This window comes from Limulus polyphemus, unplaced genomic scaffold, assembly GCF_000517525.1.
Source record: "Limulus polyphemus unplaced genomic scaffold, Limulus_polyphemus-2.1.2 Scaffold4538, whole genome shotgun sequence".
In the NCBI taxonomy this organism is placed as follows: Eukaryota; Metazoa; Arthropoda; class Merostomata; order Xiphosura; family Limulidae; genus Limulus; species Limulus polyphemus.
In genome coordinates this window covers 61,674-81,608 of record NW_013670148.1, presented here as the reverse complement: position 1 = coordinate 81,608, position 19,935 = coordinate 61,674, and the positions used below count along the sequence as shown (strand labels likewise).

Sequence of the window (19,935 nt, the reverse complement as noted above, 5' to 3'; positions counted from 1 at the left end):
CCTTCTCAGTTCCAGAATGATCAAAGATCCGGATTATTTTTGTAGTGCGACGAATAGTCTCAACCTTAATGTGCCCATAAAATTTGGTACAGATCTGATCATACTTCACAGAGTTATTAACCAAAATCCGCGAAAACGTCTTATCTCTCCATTATGAAAAAATGTTTCAAAGTGACCCAGAATCCGGATCCGGACAACATTTAGGGAGGACTGTTCCATACATTCTATACTGACTTCCCGTTTTGTGTAAATTTTTTTCCGGGAGCGAAAGTAACAATGGTTATACGTGGTTCTTCTTTCTTTTTCTTAAGATCCTAGTTTACTACATACTCTTTGTTTAACATTTCTAGATTACAGGTATGTTCATTTATAATTATCAAGATATAATAAATTTGTATCTTTACCGAGTCAAAATTTTATTTGATTAATTCGCATTCTTGAAAAATATCTTCTTTGTGTTTCGCTGCAAACTCTATATAAAATTTTAGAAATCCACACTTCTTTTACCATGTGCTCTTATCGTAGCGCTACCTATATGTAGAACCACAGGAAGAAACCCAAGATAGGAAAACCAGAGCATTACTTCTCTATGTCACGTGACCTACGCGAATTACACTCTGGCGGTTGATGGCGGTAAGTAGTTAGGAGAAGGGTTAGTTTGTCATATTGAGGTGTCTTGCTAAAGCTTACACTTCGGTTAAATGTTGGTGCGGATTAACGATTTACTGGTTGTCATCTGAGTTGTAACTGGACAGAAGAAACTTTGTAAGGTAAGGGTAATGTATTCTAAACGTAAAATAAATATGGTAGTTGTTATTCGTGTATTCATAAACACTTGAACTTCGAAGTTAAAGATGTGCATGAACTGCTTACGCCTTATGGCTGCTGTTCCGTTGGGTGCAAGTAAAGACCTTGGTTAATCTTGCTATAATAGTAAGAGTTTTTGTTTTGTTTTTCTCTCGAGCTGCTTGTTAAGATAAACTTACTTTAAATTGCTAGGTCAATCATAAGCTGGTAAGACGTTTTTTACAATTTTGGCAGTAAAATAAGGTATTACTTAAAGTTAGTAGGATATTCAGAAATGTGTTGTATCGGTTATAGTGACATCTGGCGGTTAATTTAAATTTTTTTTGATATTTGCAAGCTAATGTCAACCATTAAGATGTAGATTTAGCTTATTTTTTGTACACTGTCAGTTTTGAAGGTGTCAACCATGACATTACAAGATATATTGTGTGTCATAAAATTTAATGTATGAAAAATGATAGTCATCCTATCAAAGTTGTAAACATTGAAATGAAACACAAAACCAACGAACTGAAACTTTACATTCATATAGATATCAAATAAAAATGCCATTATTAGTATAGAATACATGATTACTAATATTATGATAAAGGTTATAGGTGGCTTGTTGAAATGTTGTACATTTGTTACTATGTTAAACTTGTAATAAAGCTTTTTTGTTATTCATTCAAGTTGTCTTTATACTGTATTGTCCTCAAAGTGGGTTCTGTATTATTGGATTTGGAAAATCATCAGATAATGTGTTTTATAGTTTTCAGATACAACTATTCAACATAAAAACAAGTTTAAGTTTAGAGCTTGAAATAGATACTAGAATAATCTTTTGAGATTAAAGAATTTGAAAGATTTTCCACAGGCAATTAAGAGCCTGTAATATTCTTAGCATTAAAATCATATTTGTTTCTTTGTAACAATCTTAGTGTTTTAATCTTTCCTTACATTGTTACAAATATTTTGCTATTCAACGCCTGCAACTTAATCATAATTCTTACAGAGTTAAAAGTTTGGTTATACTGTATGTGATTTTTGTATGATTTGGGCTTTTATTATTTAAATATTTGCCTATAATTATGGTGCTCTATTTCTTATTTTTTCTATTATTTATATAGCTCTTCCTTGTTCATTGAAAATTTGTTGCTTGGTTAGGTTTTGCATATGTAATGTAAAATAATATGAAACTTACATAACAGTGAAGAGCAGAATGTTCAAAAGTAAGTTGAAAATTCTGTTAGGTTAATCTACTTTTTTCTGGCTTATGCTGCAATTAACAGCTAGTTCTATGCTCAAATTTTTCAACTGTCATTGGTTTTTCCTTGCTTTCTTGCAATACAAACCTTTTTTTGTTATTAATTAGTGTTTCTATGGTTTATAATAAATCTGGTATTCTACAGCAAGAATAATCAAAATATTATTACCAGGATTCTAAATAGCATTTATTAGAACTTAAGATAAGCAGAATGTACTCAATTTACTAATACTGGGACAGGATATTTACAAACAGCATAACTGAACTTCAAACTCAGTATAAAATCAACACAAAAAATGAGGACAAAGAACCAGAAAAAAACAACAAAAACCTAACTTCATAAATTATCACAAAATTTGATACAACTTGCATTAACTCTGATTAATTATAATTCATAATTATCACAGAATCTTGTAATGATCTAAATAGAATGCTGCTCCAACCAGAGTCAAACAATTTATTAAAATATAACAACAGAAATCCAAAATAAAACTTTCAAACAACTAGGATACAAATTTTGTCATTTCCAAAAAAACAACTAATAAGCCCTTGCCTGGCCAGAACTAGGTACGATTGTTAATAAACAATATGATATAAGTCTCAATGTGATTAATTTCAATAAATATCAAAGGAATTAGGAAAAAGAACCAGAAGAATAAAAAATGTAATTTACCAGAGAATAACATGATGATTCAAAATTAAACCACTTTTCAGTATCAAGAAATAATTAGCAATAATTATTTCCAACTATATCTCATGAACTAACTCATTTTCAAGATCAAGGAAGTCTTCTTCTTCTTCTTCTTTTTTTTTTTTTAGTGGTTAGACCACAAGGTTGCATCTCATGTGACTAGCTATTACCATAAATCAACATAATCTTTCACTGCTAGGGGAAGCTTGTGTAAGTTTCATAATACTTGCATACTCTGAATCAATGTGCTCTAGATATAAGGTAAGTTAGCACTTTGATGCAACTAAAAATTCATAGTTGAACTAAATTATAAAAGGAATAATAAATGAACTGTAGACAAAAATCATAAAATAAAAGTACAATCTGCTCAGTAACACAACACTTAATTATTCTCAGATTAATTTTATTTCACAAAACTTTTAAGCTCTAACAGAGTTTACAGCTGTGTCCAGTCTAAAATTCCATGTTCTCAAGTATCTGGTATATGAAGTTATCCTTTTTGTCTTTTTATACACTTTTATTTGCTCGCAGGTGATGAGATTATGATTCAACACAGGGTAATTATTGTTGTTGACAAAACATCTAATCAACTTATTTATGTAGAGTGATACTGATTTACATATGTACATAGCAACACTTATTTACATATAAAAACTGTTTAATTAGTAGAATTTGCTCCTTGATTAATTGTTCAGCTTATTAATCCATTACATTAAAATAACTGATTATTCTCATGTGAGACTTGGGTACTTAGAATAGTCAAAAATAGTAATTAGAAACACTAATTTTAATTGAATATTTTTGTGAGTCATGGTACTAATTGTTTAATCATTGTAATTGATGCTCATAGGTAATTGAATTAATTGCCCTCCTTTAATGACAAGCAACTTCTTTACATGACTATTGCTACCATGACAAATGTCTCAACACCACCCATTTGTCAGTCATTTTGACTCACTATGAGAGTAGTGTTACAGTTAACTTTAGAAGAGTGTGAATTAGCATCATGCATGAAGAAACTCGAGAAATAAACTAAGCGACAGAGGAATAGGGTATATAAAATATGAACATAATAGTAATTAACAAAAATGAAGGAATGCCCCCTTACTCTCATCCTATATTGTCTGAAGAAGTAATGAATTTCATCACATCATACACAAGTTCCAACTTTTGCATATACTCTATCACCTATACCGCACTTGGTGTAGTATATGGTATTATCACAACAACTTTACAACGATTGGGATTGGTTTACCCAAGGTTCTGCCTTTTTTTAGCTTACCAGAACAAAAGTCAGTTACATATTTCTCTTTCTGTTTAAGATCCAATTCAGCTTACTAGTACTATATTGAAGCAGAAAAGGTACATTACACACTTCTTTTGGTAGGAGGGAGACCCACAAAATATGTGTAGTCAATGTGGTGATTTCTTCATAGCACTCTTTGTTTCCTCCAACAGCATTGTTGGTGTTTTCCTTATTCAGTGAACTGGCAGTTGGTTGTCATGTAAGTCAGTTAATACACAGAGATACAAAATTATAAATTCTTGTGGCAGTGTTTTGGAGGTGGACATATGTGCCCATGACAGCAGAGGACTTGAGAGAGGAAAGTCAGTGATTTTCATATTCTTGAAGGTGAGTGTTCAGGGACAGCCCTGAAGTACTAAATGCCTCCTTGTTTTCTTATGGTAAATGTGGCCCTGAGGAAGCCCCTTGATGTAGGGAAGTTGAATTTTTAATGTAGCTACTGCTTACCAGTATTGTGGAAAAAGTAAATAGAAGTTATTTAAACTTAGAATATTTTTTTGACAAAATGTAATTATAAGAATGTTTAATTCTACATTTTTATGAAGCAGTGCATTTAAATGGATTAATTTCATATCAAGTATATTTTTGTATTTTCTATAGATAATTTCATCTAAACTACATTAACTGGCAGTGTCTGTGGTTGCAGTCTGAAATGGCCTCTGCCTCCAAAGGCAAAAGAAATGGAAGTGTTCTACATGATTCACAAAGTGAGTATATTTATGTATTTATTTCTCTACATTACTTAACTAATGTATGTCAAAGTTGAGACCACTCTAATTTCCCAGATTGTTAAACTAATAATGTAGTGGACAGGAGAGAGAGAGAGCTCTCTTGCTTGGGACTTGAACTATGGTAGCCCAATTGATAAGAACACCCATCACTTATGGTTGATAACTGGATATTCATAAAGTAATATTTATTTATTGTATATTCTAATTTACAATTTGTATTGTTTACTATCAAGTAGATGAACCTTGTGGAAATTTCCTTTTAAAAAGTAGGTTTTTTTTTAGCAGTATGGAATTTATAGTCTTGTGGGATTTTCATGGCAGTAGTTAAGATTTTCCATCAAAGTATATTTATTTGGGTTTGGTAGGTTGTGGCTCTGACTCCTTGTAATATCTTACTGATAGACATTTCTTTGTCTATATTGGGCCTGGTTTGTTGCATTTCCGTGATAAGATTGATTCGTTGTATGTGTGTTTTTTTAAAGTCATGTAATTTCTTTGGTAGCAAGTTCCATTCTACAAATTCACTGGTATTTTCTCAAATTTTGATGTGATGTGGTACAGAGAACCTTTGATGGTATTTTCTCAGATTTTGATGTGGTACAGAGAACCTATAATGGTGTGATTGTATTTGAGTGAGGTAAGTCTCAAATCATAGTACTACACATTTATAAAAATGCTTGTAATAAGTTAGATTTCTCTGAAGTACAGCCTTTCCACCCGATTGCCTGAAATCTAAGGGGGTCTTAAGTATTTATGGCGAAATGCTGCCATAAAAACCAGACTTATAACACCACATTGAACTCTAAATTGGTTTTTGTGTCATTAGTACTAGAAGAATTAATAATGCATTTGCTACTGACTTAATTATCATAGATATTTAAAATTTTTAGTATATTTCAGATTTGTTCTTAATTTAGGACTTTGATCAAAGGAGCTACCAAATTTCTCTTGTCTTTGTTATTTTCAAGACTACATGAGTCACTAAGATCATCACATCCATTCTCCATTCATTAGCGGAGATTGCTGTATCATGAAAGATACTATAGATAGAGTTATCTGATCTAGTGGTAAACTATGTGATAGCATATGAGCATGACACTCCTTTTTGACCCTCAGTCATGTGGATGGGATATGTGCTCTTTATATTATATATATATATATATATATATCACACACACATGTATTATCATGTTTTGTGTAGGATACTTTCTTCTCGACATATAGTTGAGACTTGGATTCAGATTTAAATTGTGGGTTTGCTGTAATATACTCCTTGTGAGAGAGACATTTTGAGATTTCACAAATAGATGTTTTATAGTTTGTTAGTTATATTTTCTAGGTCAATACTTTTTGCATAACGTGACAGATTTTGAGAGAGAGAGAAACTTGGGTACACGTACTAACAAAGATCATAGCCCAGAAAGTTTAATTCGACTTTCTCTTCAATTCTCCAAATGTAATTTGGCTTTAATTGTGGTGGTGCTCAATGAAGATCGTAATTGTTTGCAGATCTCTGTCCAATCTCTCTTGTGGAAAGATTCAGTTGAAGGCAGAGAAACTCTGGCACTACCCTGTAATATAGTATCCGAAGAATCCTTGTTTTTCCGATTCCTACAAAGTACTCTGAAGGAAGTCAGATGGGTTTGAGAGTACTACATTTTTATTTACATAATAGTTTTATATAAGAAGGTTAAGCTACATCTTGTTCACTGTGAAAATGTGAAATTAAAAATTGTGGAGAATGCAGATCTTCATTAGGAGGCAGAATGTATACTCATTCAGCAAAGTCATTGATACTATAAAATGGCTTTTGTCTGTTGATAATGAAAATTTCAAATTTCCTGATGTCTGATTTCCATGAAACTTCCAGAGGTTCGTGAATGCTTCTAAAACGCTTTACTTTATTAATTTTTCAGTGTTTGAGTTTACAATCAACTTCAGTTTTCTCCATTTCTACTTCCTGAAATCTGATTGAAACTTCCAGGTATTTTTGAGCATGGCTTCATCTGGAATATTGTGTACAAAAGAGGTGCCATTAGTAACAGTGGAAATTAGCACTTTTAAAAGTGTTAACAGAATGAAAAATTAGTTTAAATTATTACTTCTCTCAAGGATTGGTGTGCAAGAACATCCTTGAAGGTTCAAATGGTTCCACATTGTCTGTATGTTATGGTTTGGGTCTCCAGGACTCTAGCAGGAAAAGTAAGATAATATACTTAGAGTAGTGTTGTATTTTTAGGAAAGTTTCTGCAATATTCAGTAGACCTGTATGACAAATGACTCATTAAATCAACAATATAAATGCTGCGTGTAATGCACATGCTTTTCTAGTATAATTTACTTCTCTCAAGGATTGGTGTGCAAGAACATCCTTGAAGGTTCAAATGGTCCCACATTGTCTGTATATTATGGTTTAGGTTTCCAGGACTCTAGCGGGAAAAGTAAGATAATATACTTAGAGTAGTGGTGTATTTTTAGGAAAGTTTCTGCAATATTCAGTAGACCTGTATGACAAATGACTCATTAAACCAACAATATAAATGCTGCATGTAATGCACATGCTTTTCTAGTATAATTTAAAGTTAATTTTGAACGATATAAAGTATATTTCAAATTAGGTTTCATTACCAGCCTACATACTCCTAGCTGTAGCTAAAGAGAACGTGCAAAATTTTGATTCAACTAAAGTATAAACTCAGTTCTGTAATGTATCAAAGAAGCTCCCGAGTTTTTAATCTCTTGCTAGTGGTAGTTAACATCGGGTATTTTCTTTTGATAATATTTCAAAAGTACTGATGTTCTGTTTTGCATTTATATATGTTTAAGCTTCCTATGGTAAGAAGAGGCGAAAACTGTATAGTGGTACATGCAGTGAGAGTGAAGATAGCAGAGGTAAGGTTATGCATGACAAGTTTTTTTAATTTATCAGTACATTGTGATACTCAGTCTATATATTTTAACCCTTTTGCTGCAACTTTCCCTCTATTGCGACGTTCACGTGTGTCGGCATCGAGACCTAAATGCTTTTAAAAAAACACTCCGACGAGCAGGAACATCCCTGCATGCTTGAAACAACCTGCATGTTGTGCAGTGAAAGAGTTAAAATACCTTAAATTATTGTTTGGAAGAATATTTTAATTTTCCCGTTGAACTTGGGCATCCCCAAACTTCGTACCTTCTTTTTTTTTTTTTCCTATGCAGAATTTTTATCGTAGGAAACAGCATGCAAATAATAGGAATTTGGGTGAAATATTTGTTGTTGTTTTTTTGTTACAAAAGCAGGAAAAATTGTTTTTTGAAAGAATGTGTTAGTTTATTATTTACCCACATTTAAGTACATTGTAATTGAAATTGTTTTTTGTAATGTTGAAAGGAGTTTGTTTTACTTTATAGGGCCATTTTGTGCAAGTACTGGAAATTTTAAATTTTCCGAACCATCAATGTCCAAGATTTATAACAGCTCTTTCAGAAATAATAAACCAGCAGAGGTAAGTGAATGATATATTTTCCAGAGTTTCTTGACTTTGTTTTTGAATTCTTGCTAGTTACAAACATTAATCATAACCAAATTATATATTTCTGTGTGTGCATTTTGAAAGACTTAGAGTGTATGTGAATCATTAAAAAAAAAGGTATGCAGTGGCTGGCTATTATCAACTTATTGATTGAATCTGAAATTGCTGATTAAGTTTGTAAAATTACAGTTATTGTTCAGTTATTCTAATTAAGTAACTTTTATTGACCTTCAAGAACTTTGTTTTTTAACAATGAGTTCACTAGCCAGGCTGGGAAGTTTTTTTTTAGTTTTTTAATAAACCATAATGTGGCTTTTTGTGTTATTGGCTAAGGTTTTCCATCCATTTTTCCTATAGTCTGAAACCATTGTACTAGATCACTACTAAAATTTACCCAGTAATTGATATCGCTAACTTAATACACTGTCCTAACAAGGATTCTGCAAGGTGTAAAACACAAAAAAATGTATTTAAGTTATTATAATGCATTGATTCATCCTCCCTCTTCGTGATGTAACCATGTGCATGCAGTGATTGTATTTAAAAATATTAATTTTGACAGAGCTTAAGTTGGCTACTAAAAATTTATTTTAACAAACTCCTTTTTCTATTCCACAAAGAATTGTTGGCCAAATTCATAAAGTTATATTTCACAAGAGTTCAGTTACCATTATTAACTTATCAAGAGCCAGACATTATTTCCTGAAAAAAAACTTCAAGATTGACTGATTCTGTAAATATATACTCACTATTGGCATATATTGGCTCTAGTCTTTGACCATGAATGTGCAGTTCAGTTTTTACTTCCTATAAAATACTTTGTAATAAAAATCTGTGCATAAATGTTTTTTTTTGTTTGTTTATCGTCCTTTAGCTTTTACACACATTATTTGACGTTAAGCCTGGTATGTTTACTTCTGTTAAACTTTTTCTATAACATTTTGATTTTAAAAATACACTGCTGCATGTTCCCACCCACCATTGGTAGAACAGACCACTTCACATTCACACCCACCATTGGTAGAACAGACCACTTCACATTCACATCCACCATTGGTAGAACAGACCATATTACATTCACACCAACCATTGGTAAAACAGACCACTTCACGTTCACACATTGGTAGAATTTGCTGCTAAATATTTTGAAGTTCTGTGGATGAACAAATGACACATTTGATATCCCTAAATTGACCTGTAATTTAAGGATATTATGTGATAGAAATAAAAGGCACAACATATCACATTTCTTGTAAAAAATACACAAATTATTGCTGAAAAGAAGTGAATTAAGTGCCATTTTAAGTAAACATCTTGTCTGTACAGTTGTTTATTTGTCACATGTCAGAAATTCTGTGCTCAAAACATAGCTTATGTTAAAGGTTGTCTAATAAACTGAGGTGGAATATATTTAAAAGATATTCATGCTGTTATCATTATTTCTGTAGCTGTTTCGAAAAGATCTCATCAGTGCAATGAAGTTATCAGACAGTGATCAACTTTTTCCAGAAGACTTCTGGTTCATATCAGACCCTTGGAAACAAGAGTGGGAGAAAGGCGTTCAGGTACCCGTTAACCCGGACAGCCTTCCGGAAACTTCTGTAAGGTACGTCAACTTTTGTATGTTTGTATTTCCTTGTTTCTAACATTCCTATAGGTCCTTAAGAGCTAATTAACTAGTTATAATTTGCACAGAGTGAAGCCTTCAGATAAAACTGATTTGTAATAATCTGCCAGATTATGAAAAAATTAGTAAAAAGTTGTTAGGTTTTTGTTTGTTTTTTGAGATTAAGAAGAAAACTTTGTCTTTTTCAAAATGAAGGAATATTCTTATCTTTTTGAAATTTATTTTGTAGAATTATCATATGTTATAATTAAATGTTTTTGATTATGGTTTTACTTCTGTCTTCAAGTTTTTTTATTGTGTCCGATTGTTATTGAAATGGTAGTGATACATAAAATTGTTGGCTGTCTGAAATATATAGCCTTGTATATTATGAGGATTTTTTTTTTTACTGCCTCTCTTCCCCAAAATTAAAGGATAAAAACTTGGATTTTTGAAGTTTTATGCGATCTGATGTTTCATTTTTATTCTTTGTGATAAATCTATAACCTTATAATCTACTTCATCTTTACTTTAAGTTCAATTTTTAGATTAAATGACTTGCTAAAGATGGCATTATTGAACTTTTACCTGTTCTCTAGATTTCAAATTTGGGATTACATACATTTGAATAATGTGGTTTCATAATTATAATATTTTGGCACTTGTGTATAAAGTTAAAATCATAAATAATATTCAACGTTAAAATGGTACACAATTAAAAACATTTTATTTAGGCCTATCTATGGCCTTTAAAAAGTTGACGACTCTACATGTTTCGATGTTGAAATATCATCCTAAGGCCTTAGATAGGCCTAAATAAAATGTTTTTAATTGTGTACCATTTTAACGTTGAATATTATTTGATTTTAATGTGGTTTCAGTTTAGAAATGTACAAATTACAAGTTGGTAATTGCTTATTAGTGTCTGTTTATATCAACTGCTTTTTCAGGGTGCTGAGGAAAAAGGAAAAAGGGCTCAATTTTAAACTGTAAGTTAAGAGATTGAATTTTTTTTAGATAAATAAAAAAATTATGTACATGTACTTGATTTGCTGAAACTGATATACTAAATTAAGTTTCTATTATTTAATAATGTGTATTATACATATATTTAAGAATTACTGTATGATGTTTTTGGCTGTCATACATAGCTTAATGAAGGTATTTTGTGTCTTCTTGGAGTGAAAATTTATCTTGTTTACACTAGTAGAAGCTTTAAAAATAAATTTTGAAGCTGTTTTTTCTAAAATAAATATATTAACCCTTTAAAACCCAGTCTTCAGTATTATGTCACCTTTAACTTTGCATTAATGAAAGTTAGTAAATCTTAAATGTTACCAAATCTGAAATGCAGATATTTCAAACACATGGTATGAAAACTAAGAAATCTTTTATGCATATTCCCTATAACTGTTGACTTGATAGCCAGTTTTCATATATATATACACTATAGTAGGTTAGTTTGAAAGAAATTGTGTGATTAAAAAAAATTGTCTAATGTACTGAATTTAATATAAATAAATAACATTTATCTCAATTTGTTTTATACATTGAACTTATCTACTGTTTTTACTAATTTATATATCATATTCAAAAGACATTAATGTCTCTTACCTTTGATTGATGGCCTCGAATTACAAAACTCGGGTTCTTGTAAACAGAAAATTAACTGCTTAGATAATTGCTTCAGTAAAGTAAATAAACATTGAGAGAAATTTTATACTCAAACATGACTCTTAAGAAGTTAAATGTGGACAAAATTTATCAATATTGATTTCAAAGTTTTTCGTCTGATAACTGATAAGACTACATACTATTAATGCTTTGCATTTCTGAACTAATTCAATGATTTGAATCTATTGGCTGTAATCTGGTTTACTGAGTTTAAGCTATTTCAAATTGTTAAGCATAATATATCAATTTCATTTTTGAGGATTTTTTTTTAAAAGAAAATTTTTTAAATTAGTGTTTTAGGTAATTCTTGTTATACTTTGCTTCTGCAAAATTTCTGTCTAAATCAGTAAAAAGGATCCTGTGAAGTACTTTTTAATTCCATTGTTTAACTCCATCCAGCAAGCTTGTATTATAGATGTGTGTGTGTTTATAATTAGTTCTTATTTATAGTTTAAGTTCTCAGTCAGTGCCTTTGTCAAAATGTAAGGGAACTTACAGAATACTTTTAGTGAAACAGCTGTCACAAGTAAGAAGTTAAATTGTATAAATAAAACTTTTTTTTCTGATGCTCAAACTTGATCTGTCTATTTCAAAATATAGTTTTTATGTCATTGAAGCTGGTGTAACACTTGTCAGTTATTATTTAATATTTAAGCTTCTGATCTGTGGGTATGTGATTCCTCAAATTTTTCTTATTATTTGAAGAGTAAGCTTTTTAATTTATTCCCAAAGTATCTTTTTAAGGAAATTTCACTGGGCATCTATATTGCTAAAAGGACTTAAATATACATCTCTGACATAGTGCTTAGCAGCTAATGACATGTTATTAATAACTGATGATGTTGTATTAATAGCTAATGACTTGTACTGCTTAGTTGCTAATGAAATATTCTGTTTAGTAGCTAATGACAGATACTGTTTTGTAGCTGATCGTTTTTAAAGTTGTTTGTGAGTAAATGTATCCGTAGTCAATTATACTGCATGAAAGCAACTAATTTTAAATATTCTACAGTCTTCCAATATGTGTATTAATTGGTTCCAAATAAATCTTGGCAATGTTTTTTTATTAGAAAAACCTTTCAGTAGAGTGATTCTTATGATGTAATCTTAACTAAGTGTTTCATACATGGATGCCAACATTTGCTAGTGTTTGCTCACAAAAATGGGTTAGTTCTGATTTTGTTTTACTTTTTGGTTAGAGAAAATAACAAACTTCCTAAAATACTTTGTCTGTGGCTAGATGAATGATTTCACATGATCAGGAGATTTCTGTAGTAAGATGAATTTCAATACTTCTAGATACATTTAATTATGGTGGTTTTATTTTCTTACTTATTCTATATTTGTATATATTAAGTTATTTTTAATTCTCAAAGTGTATGTATTAACTTTGTAAATTAATGTTGCATCACAGTAACAAGCAAGTCACAAAGTGTTGCCCCTCTGGATGATTGATGGAAACTCCTTTTTTGTACAATGAAAGCTTCATGAAGCCTCAATCTCTTTTGGGCTCTGTGTCTTTTAGAGTTTGGATACAATTCTCACTTAATTTTAGAAACATAGGGTTTACAAAACTAAGATATAAATACATGTAAATAGTGTAATTAAAAATTCAAGTAATCAATAATTTTTTCCCTCTCTGATTAGACCAAAAAAGTTCATCAGGTGTTCACATGATCATTTTTTCTCCAACGACCTTCACATTCTAACCAATGTTGCTGCTCAGGCTGATAAGGTTTGTCGCTATGACTTGGACAGTCTCGATGTTCAGTGGCTGAAAAGGTTAAATGACGAACTGGATGAATTAGGTATTTTTGTTTACAATAATAAGCTGGTGAAATCAAATTAATTATGACTGAGTGAAATAAATTAAGTCTTTAATGTAGGTAAAGATGTTAAGACTGAAATATGATACCAAACCAAACTGCTAATTTTATTCTGCTATACTTATCCCCATGGTTATGTTGGTGATTGTTTCTAATCCTGCTAAAAGTTGTATAATCAGAATAACTAAATTTGTTTTAATTCTTAGAACGTTTAATTGACTGGGGTGTTAACAGTGTTTTTTGTCTTTGACAGAATATCGAGGATTTGTTTTCAGGTTGGGCTTTATTTTTGTGTTTGATCACATTAAACAATCTGTGTAGTATATATGTGCATATATATGCACATTCATTACTAGAGTATACATGTGCATCTATATACATTCATTACTCTCACTAAAAAAAATGGTAGCTGTGAAAGAGAATAAAGTTACATTTTAAGATGTTAAGTGTCTAAATTAATTCACAAAACTCTGAAATGTGCTTAAATTATAAACTCGGTAGTGATTCCCATTCAATTGTGTGTCTAGTTAATTGTCAACACTTACTAATGTGTAATACAGGTCTGTTTTTATTTAGTTAGTTCATTTTAAAATCTGTTTGAGATAAAAGAATTATCTCTTCTGTGTTTCAATTAATATGTGCAAAATACATATTTTTCCAATACGGTACATTACCTCCATTCACACGAATAACTATTCTTGTTCAGTGCTGCCCTCTATATGAAAAAGTTTTTTTTTCATGTACCACAAGCCTTGAACACTCATGTACCCCAAGATCAACGTGGTTCAACTGCATCTTGCATGTAAACCATCATGTGACAAACTTTTACTAATAGGAGCGCGACACACCCTTCTGATGCACGTGACTCCCTCTATTTGATTCTTCCAAACTATCACTTCTCATTAGGCAGTGATCAAGTGCAGGTGTTTTTCAATTGTGATCTTTTCACATGTTCATTTAATTTTTTTTTGCGAAGTAGTGATTTACTTGATTTATTCATTTACCACTGTTAATTTTCTGTAGTTGTTTGTTGCAATAACTTAGCTTTGTTTATTGATTTTTTTTTTTTTTCTCATTTTTGACTTCTCCACTATATAAGATGAATTCTGAAATTTGTATTGTACAATTTCTGATATTTTTGCCACTATTTTGGGTATTATTACGCAAGCTTCAGGTCTGGAACTCTTGACTGAGAATTTTTTGGCTATCATTTGTTGGGAGATTGATCGGTATATGTGTCGTCCTTCTTCTGAAAATGTTCAGGTTCCTCCTGCATTGTACAAACCTATTCATGACAAGGAGGAATTTGACAGCCTTTTTTCTCCTCCTAACTCTGCCGTGCCTTTCCACTTATGGAATCTTACTAGGCCTAACTTTGCCTGCTTGGAAATACTTTCTCAGGTGTGTTTTGTTTTCCCAATTTCATTTGATACTGTTCCTTCCTTGTTACATGAAACATCTTTAGTGTACCTTGTTTTCGTCCTTTCTCTGACATCAGATTTCATGCTGAGCATTTTGTTTTTCAGTTGAGGGCTGGTGTTAGCAGGCCTCATTTTCCATGGGCTTATGATCATAATGTTTTGACTTATCAGCAGACTGATCAACTCTTTCTCAACTCCTAGCAGTTGGAGTCACTTTTGCCAATGTTGGGGGGCTGTCCCAGAAAATCCTATCCATTTCTTCCATGCCCAGTTTCCTAATTTTATCTTACCCTTAAAGCTCTCCTACAGTATTTGTCCAACATAGACCTCCTTTCTGAAGTACTCCACTGATCTCTTGGGTTTTTTTCAGGAGATACACTTTTCCTCCTTACCTCCACGTTGGTGCTATTGTCCTATTCAGCCCTATCCCTTCACATGTGGTTTCGTTGCTGTTGGGATTTTATTGTGAAGGGTGCTGTCTTGTCACATGTACCTTTACCTTCCACTTATCTTTATGACTTACAGATGGCTCCTTTACTCCATTGGCCTGTTTTTGGAGATTTTCCTGAATCCTTGGAATCACGTATGGAATCTGTGAGACCACTTTTGACCTGTTAGTCTTTGGTTACTTGTTTTTCTCATTCTGATCCCATGACATCTCCTATAATTGTTTCTTGTCCTGCAACTTCTCATCCTTCCCCAGTTCCTACCACTAGGGGTTCAAAATATTGCCATGTGTCTTGACGTCAGGTTTTTTCTCCAGAACTGTGGATGACTATGGTAAACATCTTGAATGCCTATCTCCATATTCATATTTCTCATCTGTTCATATGCTAACTTCGGTATGTCCACTACAAGGTTGTGTATCTGTTTCATGTCTAGCCTTTCGGGCTTGATTCAGCACCTTATGTATTTTATAGGGTGGTAAAGGCGTTTGCCTGACTTATTCTTTCTCAAGGATTGCATTTACACCACTACATGGTCGACAGGCTCCTGTTAGCTCATTCTAAACTGGACTGTACCAACCCATGGATTTACATGGGTAAATCAGGTGTGGCCTGCTTTTAAATGTAGGGTTTTTCGTGGTCACCCATTGCACTGTCAGCATTCCTCCAGACTCTCCACTGCATTTTGTCCCCCTTTGTGTTTCTAGTGGAGTTTGGGAGTCATTGCCTCTTCCCAGTTCCGAGCCACTGGGGTGGTGGACCACAGAAGAATCCTCCTGAACGTGATAGCTTCCATTCAGTTGAAAATAGGGTGATGGTATTCTGCTGGTGTAGATGGTGTTCAATCCTCCAATTATGTGCTCCACCTCCGTGCATTGGGTCCTGGAGGTTGATGTTGCACACAGCTTCTGTGAGGTTGCTTATACTTTATAGATAACATCCACTTCCGTGCATTGGGACTCAGAGGTTGCAATTGTTCTTCAGCCTTTGTGTGGTCCTATCCAGAGGATGATGTTGCTTTGAGGTAAATTTGTCACATTGCAGTTCACCCCTTCAATTGGGGTCCCTCATCCTACCATTACTTGGATGTCGGTTCCCAGTGAGTGGTTTTAAATTCAAGATGGACCAATCACCATAAATCCTCGCATATGTGTTGGTTATGTTCCTCTTCCTCATTCAATTTGCTTTATGATCTCCACCTCTGTGTAGTTGATCCCGGAGGTTGATGTTGCAAGCGGCTTCTATGTGGTTCTATCTGGAGTGTGAGGTTGCTGTATATTTTTAGATGCAATCCACATCCATGCAGTGTGACCCGGAGGGTATCATTGTACTCTGGCTTCTGTGTAGTTCTATCCAGAGGATAATATTAGCTGGGTCGATGGTTCTCCCTCTTGTGCTTCATCTTGGAGAGTTTTTGCTGCCTGAGGCTGATGTTGTGCAGTAGGGTGCCAGATTGAGTTTGATGTGATCTGCCACATTGGCACACCTATTCCTACCGTCATTCAGAAGTCGGGTTCCAGGATGTATGGTTGGCTGTGGATTTGTGCACATGTTCCTTTTTCGTAGATCAATTTGCACGCATATGCTTCCATTCCACTTACCTTGAGGTGAAGATAGTGTGGACCCTCCTCCTACCACGGGTTGGAGGTTCTATTCCTAATGCTGCTTGGTTTTGGATTGGAGTTGACCGGTTGCATATGGTCTGTTGTACCCTAGCCACTCTACACTTTGGAGCACATCCAGTTTTAGCTTTCCCCACATTCCTGTCTGTGGATGGTTCTTCTACAGTCTTTCTTTTACATGATTGATATTCCGATATACTCTCTCTCTTTTTGTTTGTGCTCCTCCTACTTTCTGTCCATGTATGCGACACTTCTTTCCACAATAGTTGCAGAGTATATCTGGTACAGAAATGGTGCAGTCCAGCTGGTGGGTGTTCCTCTCCCAACGGGGATCACACTTCAGGGGTGTTCTTTGGATGCTTTCAAAGGATACTTCTTTCTATCCCTCACACTGGTACCTTTGAGATTCTAGCTGTGTATGTGAGCAAAGGTATTGTACTGTATTGGAAGTTATGATTTTCTTATACTGAAAATGTATTTCTGATAGGTACTTACCTTCTCTCACACTTCCCACCATTCCTCCACATTGAAAACTGGTGCTTCCTTTTCTGCATGAACACCACTGTCAGTTGGTATGTTTTTTAGGAAATTAAACCTCATTTAGCTTGTAAGATTTGCATCTGAAACTTTCTAGTTCATTTTTGATTTTTTTAAGTTAATGAGGAAAGAAATAAAATAAATCATTAGATTTAACAAAATGTCTTTCTAAAGTAATATTTAAAGTTGTAGATGTTTTTTATCTTCTAACAGCAACTCGTAGAAGAGCAATATAAAAAAAATTTTGCTTCTTTCTTGTATGAAAAATTTGGAATCAGTCCTCCTCGTGTCCATATCTGTCAATAATACAGAAATACATAGATGCTAAATCTAGCAACTTGACTGGTATATCTTGGTATGGAATAGCATGAACACCCATTTCATTCACCAGCTGATTGAAGTATGTATCTGTTAAACTGAGATGTCTTGGAAATAACTTGTGTTACTTTTCCAGATGGAGATTCTTCATATTTATTTTGTGTACAATTGCTTAGGACAATGACAGCTTTTGCTGCTGACTTTTGTGTTTTTGGATTCTTACCTATTTACACTTCACTTTGCTTAGGATGCCTGGGGTATGACTTGTTCCAGGTCCCTTAGTAGATGGTCCTTGTACCCCAAGTTGATCCATATTCTTTTGTTTTCCAGTGCCATTAAGTACAAGAGATATCCCAATCTTGGAAATTCTAAATTCCTGATCTGAACACATCTTAATGATCTCAGTGTGTGAATATTTTGTATTGGAAAAGACTGTTACATAACCTTCTCCAAACTAATCAATTTTTAGTGCCATCACACTATCTATTAAATTCCAAAAGATGTCAATGTAGTTCTGATAATCTTTCATTCCTTTAATATAACATACTCAACCATCTGTAGTAGTAATCTTTGCTTTACATTATTGCTTGTATCAGATATTTAAATACACTAAACTGTTGTACTGGAAATGACAATTTAACATATTAATTCAAAATTGATTATGATTATAATCATGAAACATAAACTTTGAACTCGGAAAAATATAAATTAATCCTCTTACCATGGGTAGGTCAGAGTGCACGTTATGATTTCTCTTTTTTTTTAGAGATTTACATTCAAAGTGTAATTAAACCAGTTTATTATCATGGTATATGAATAAACTTGTCATCAAAATGTAGTTAATACATCAAATTTTAATGTTATATATGTTTTAAGTTTTGAATTTTATACAGAAATATTTTTTTAAAAAATATTCAATCTCCCAACATATGAGAATTAGGACATTTTCTCTTTAGGTAATCACTCTTGTCTACTTTATTTACTACTCCTCTGAGAAGTACAGAATTTGACATAAATTACTCATTATAATAAAGTTAATACTCGGGCATAGCATAATTCTAATAGCCTTCAATCTTATTTGTAGAAAATTGGACCTACTTGCCATGCCCACCTGTCACATCCTCTCTTTCACAAGTTGTCAATAGTTTGCTCTGATGTTTAATACTATATTTAAAATCAATAAAAAGCCAATGTTTTAATCTATCAAATGAGAATAGTCTATTTCACTTCCATATCATACTTTATTTCCATGGAAGCACATCATTGAACTTATCTGAATTTTCAGTGGCTCTTATAGCACAGAGAGCCAGAAAAATTGATAGTTATAGGACACAGTCTGCTTTTTGTGTTGTTATTCTGTGTTCATAGATGTGTTATTTAATTAAATTAAAAAAAAGTTAATGTAGTAGTGCCATTAGTATATATAAAAAAAAAATAGTAGGGTTATCTTTTATTGATAGTTGACAGCAAAAAAAGGACCAAGATAAGTACTATATTTCTTGTTTTACATGTGTATTCTTTATTTATTATTATAAAAGTAACTAAAATATAAAATTAGAAACTTGTTAGGTTAGATTAGGTAAAATAAAGAAACTTTCTTTCACTGGTATTCTTGCGAGCAGCTCCTGTTACGTGTTCACCATTAACCAAGTGATTTACAACTTGTGTGGTGGGATTATTAGTTGCAAGGGCAATAAAGCAATGAAACTTAAGTAGAAACAAATGTAGTTTCCTGTTACAATTTGAAGTCATTCTACAAAGAAAAAAAGGTTAATTTACATTTATTCCATATTTCTTTATAATGGTAATGAAGTCAGTTAAATTAACCAAATGTATATAGAGTTAAGGTAGAGAAAATAACAGATAAAATGTAAAGTCTTATTGAAACAAAAGTTTGATATTTATTTAGGAGGTCTTATTCGATGATGAGGAACCCACTTTGAAACTAATAATGGTTGGAGACTGTTTGAATGGGTAATGAAGAAAAACTTTAATAGAAGTTTAACATAACAGCAAATGTACAACGTTTTGACAAGGTTTTGTCATCATCAAGTACAAGTAATTTACACTGACGTGTAGATATATATATACAGTATTGAACAAAGAAGTCATATGACCGGAACTGTTGCAAAACTTGGAAGAGGTATCTAGGCACCTCGGGGTGTTGGTTGAGAGTAGTGTTGTTTTGT

At 32.5% G+C, this 19,935-nt stretch overlaps 1 protein-coding gene across 3 annotated transcripts in view; it reads left to right on the top strand.

Annotated features, from left to right (window-relative positions):
• The first annotated feature begins 587 nt into the window (after nucleotides 1–587).
• LOC106471316 (protein Jade-3-like) overlaps nucleotides 588–19,935 on the top strand; it is a 43,850-nt gene continuing 24,502 nt past the window's right edge. For 2 of the 3 annotated variants that reach the window (XM_013931910.2, XM_022399924.1), the window contains exons 1-7: nucleotides 588–770; nucleotides 4,651–4,757; nucleotides 7,608–7,673; nucleotides 8,175–8,269; nucleotides 9,745–9,902; nucleotides 10,853–10,891; nucleotides 13,224–13,384. In XM_013931910.2, the coding sequence (XP_013787364.1) occupies nucleotides 4,703–4,757; nucleotides 7,608–7,673; nucleotides 8,175–8,269; nucleotides 9,745–9,902; nucleotides 10,853–10,891; nucleotides 13,224–13,384 (574 nt within the window). In that variant the 5' untranslated portion in view covers nucleotides 588–770; nucleotides 4,651–4,702. Of the gene's footprint in view, nucleotides 771–4,650; nucleotides 4,758–7,607; nucleotides 7,674–8,174; nucleotides 8,270–9,744; nucleotides 9,903–10,852; nucleotides 10,892–13,223; nucleotides 13,385–17,431; nucleotides 17,464–19,935 lie in introns of those variants that run through there. The other variant, XM_022399925.1, reaches the window with a different exon arrangement.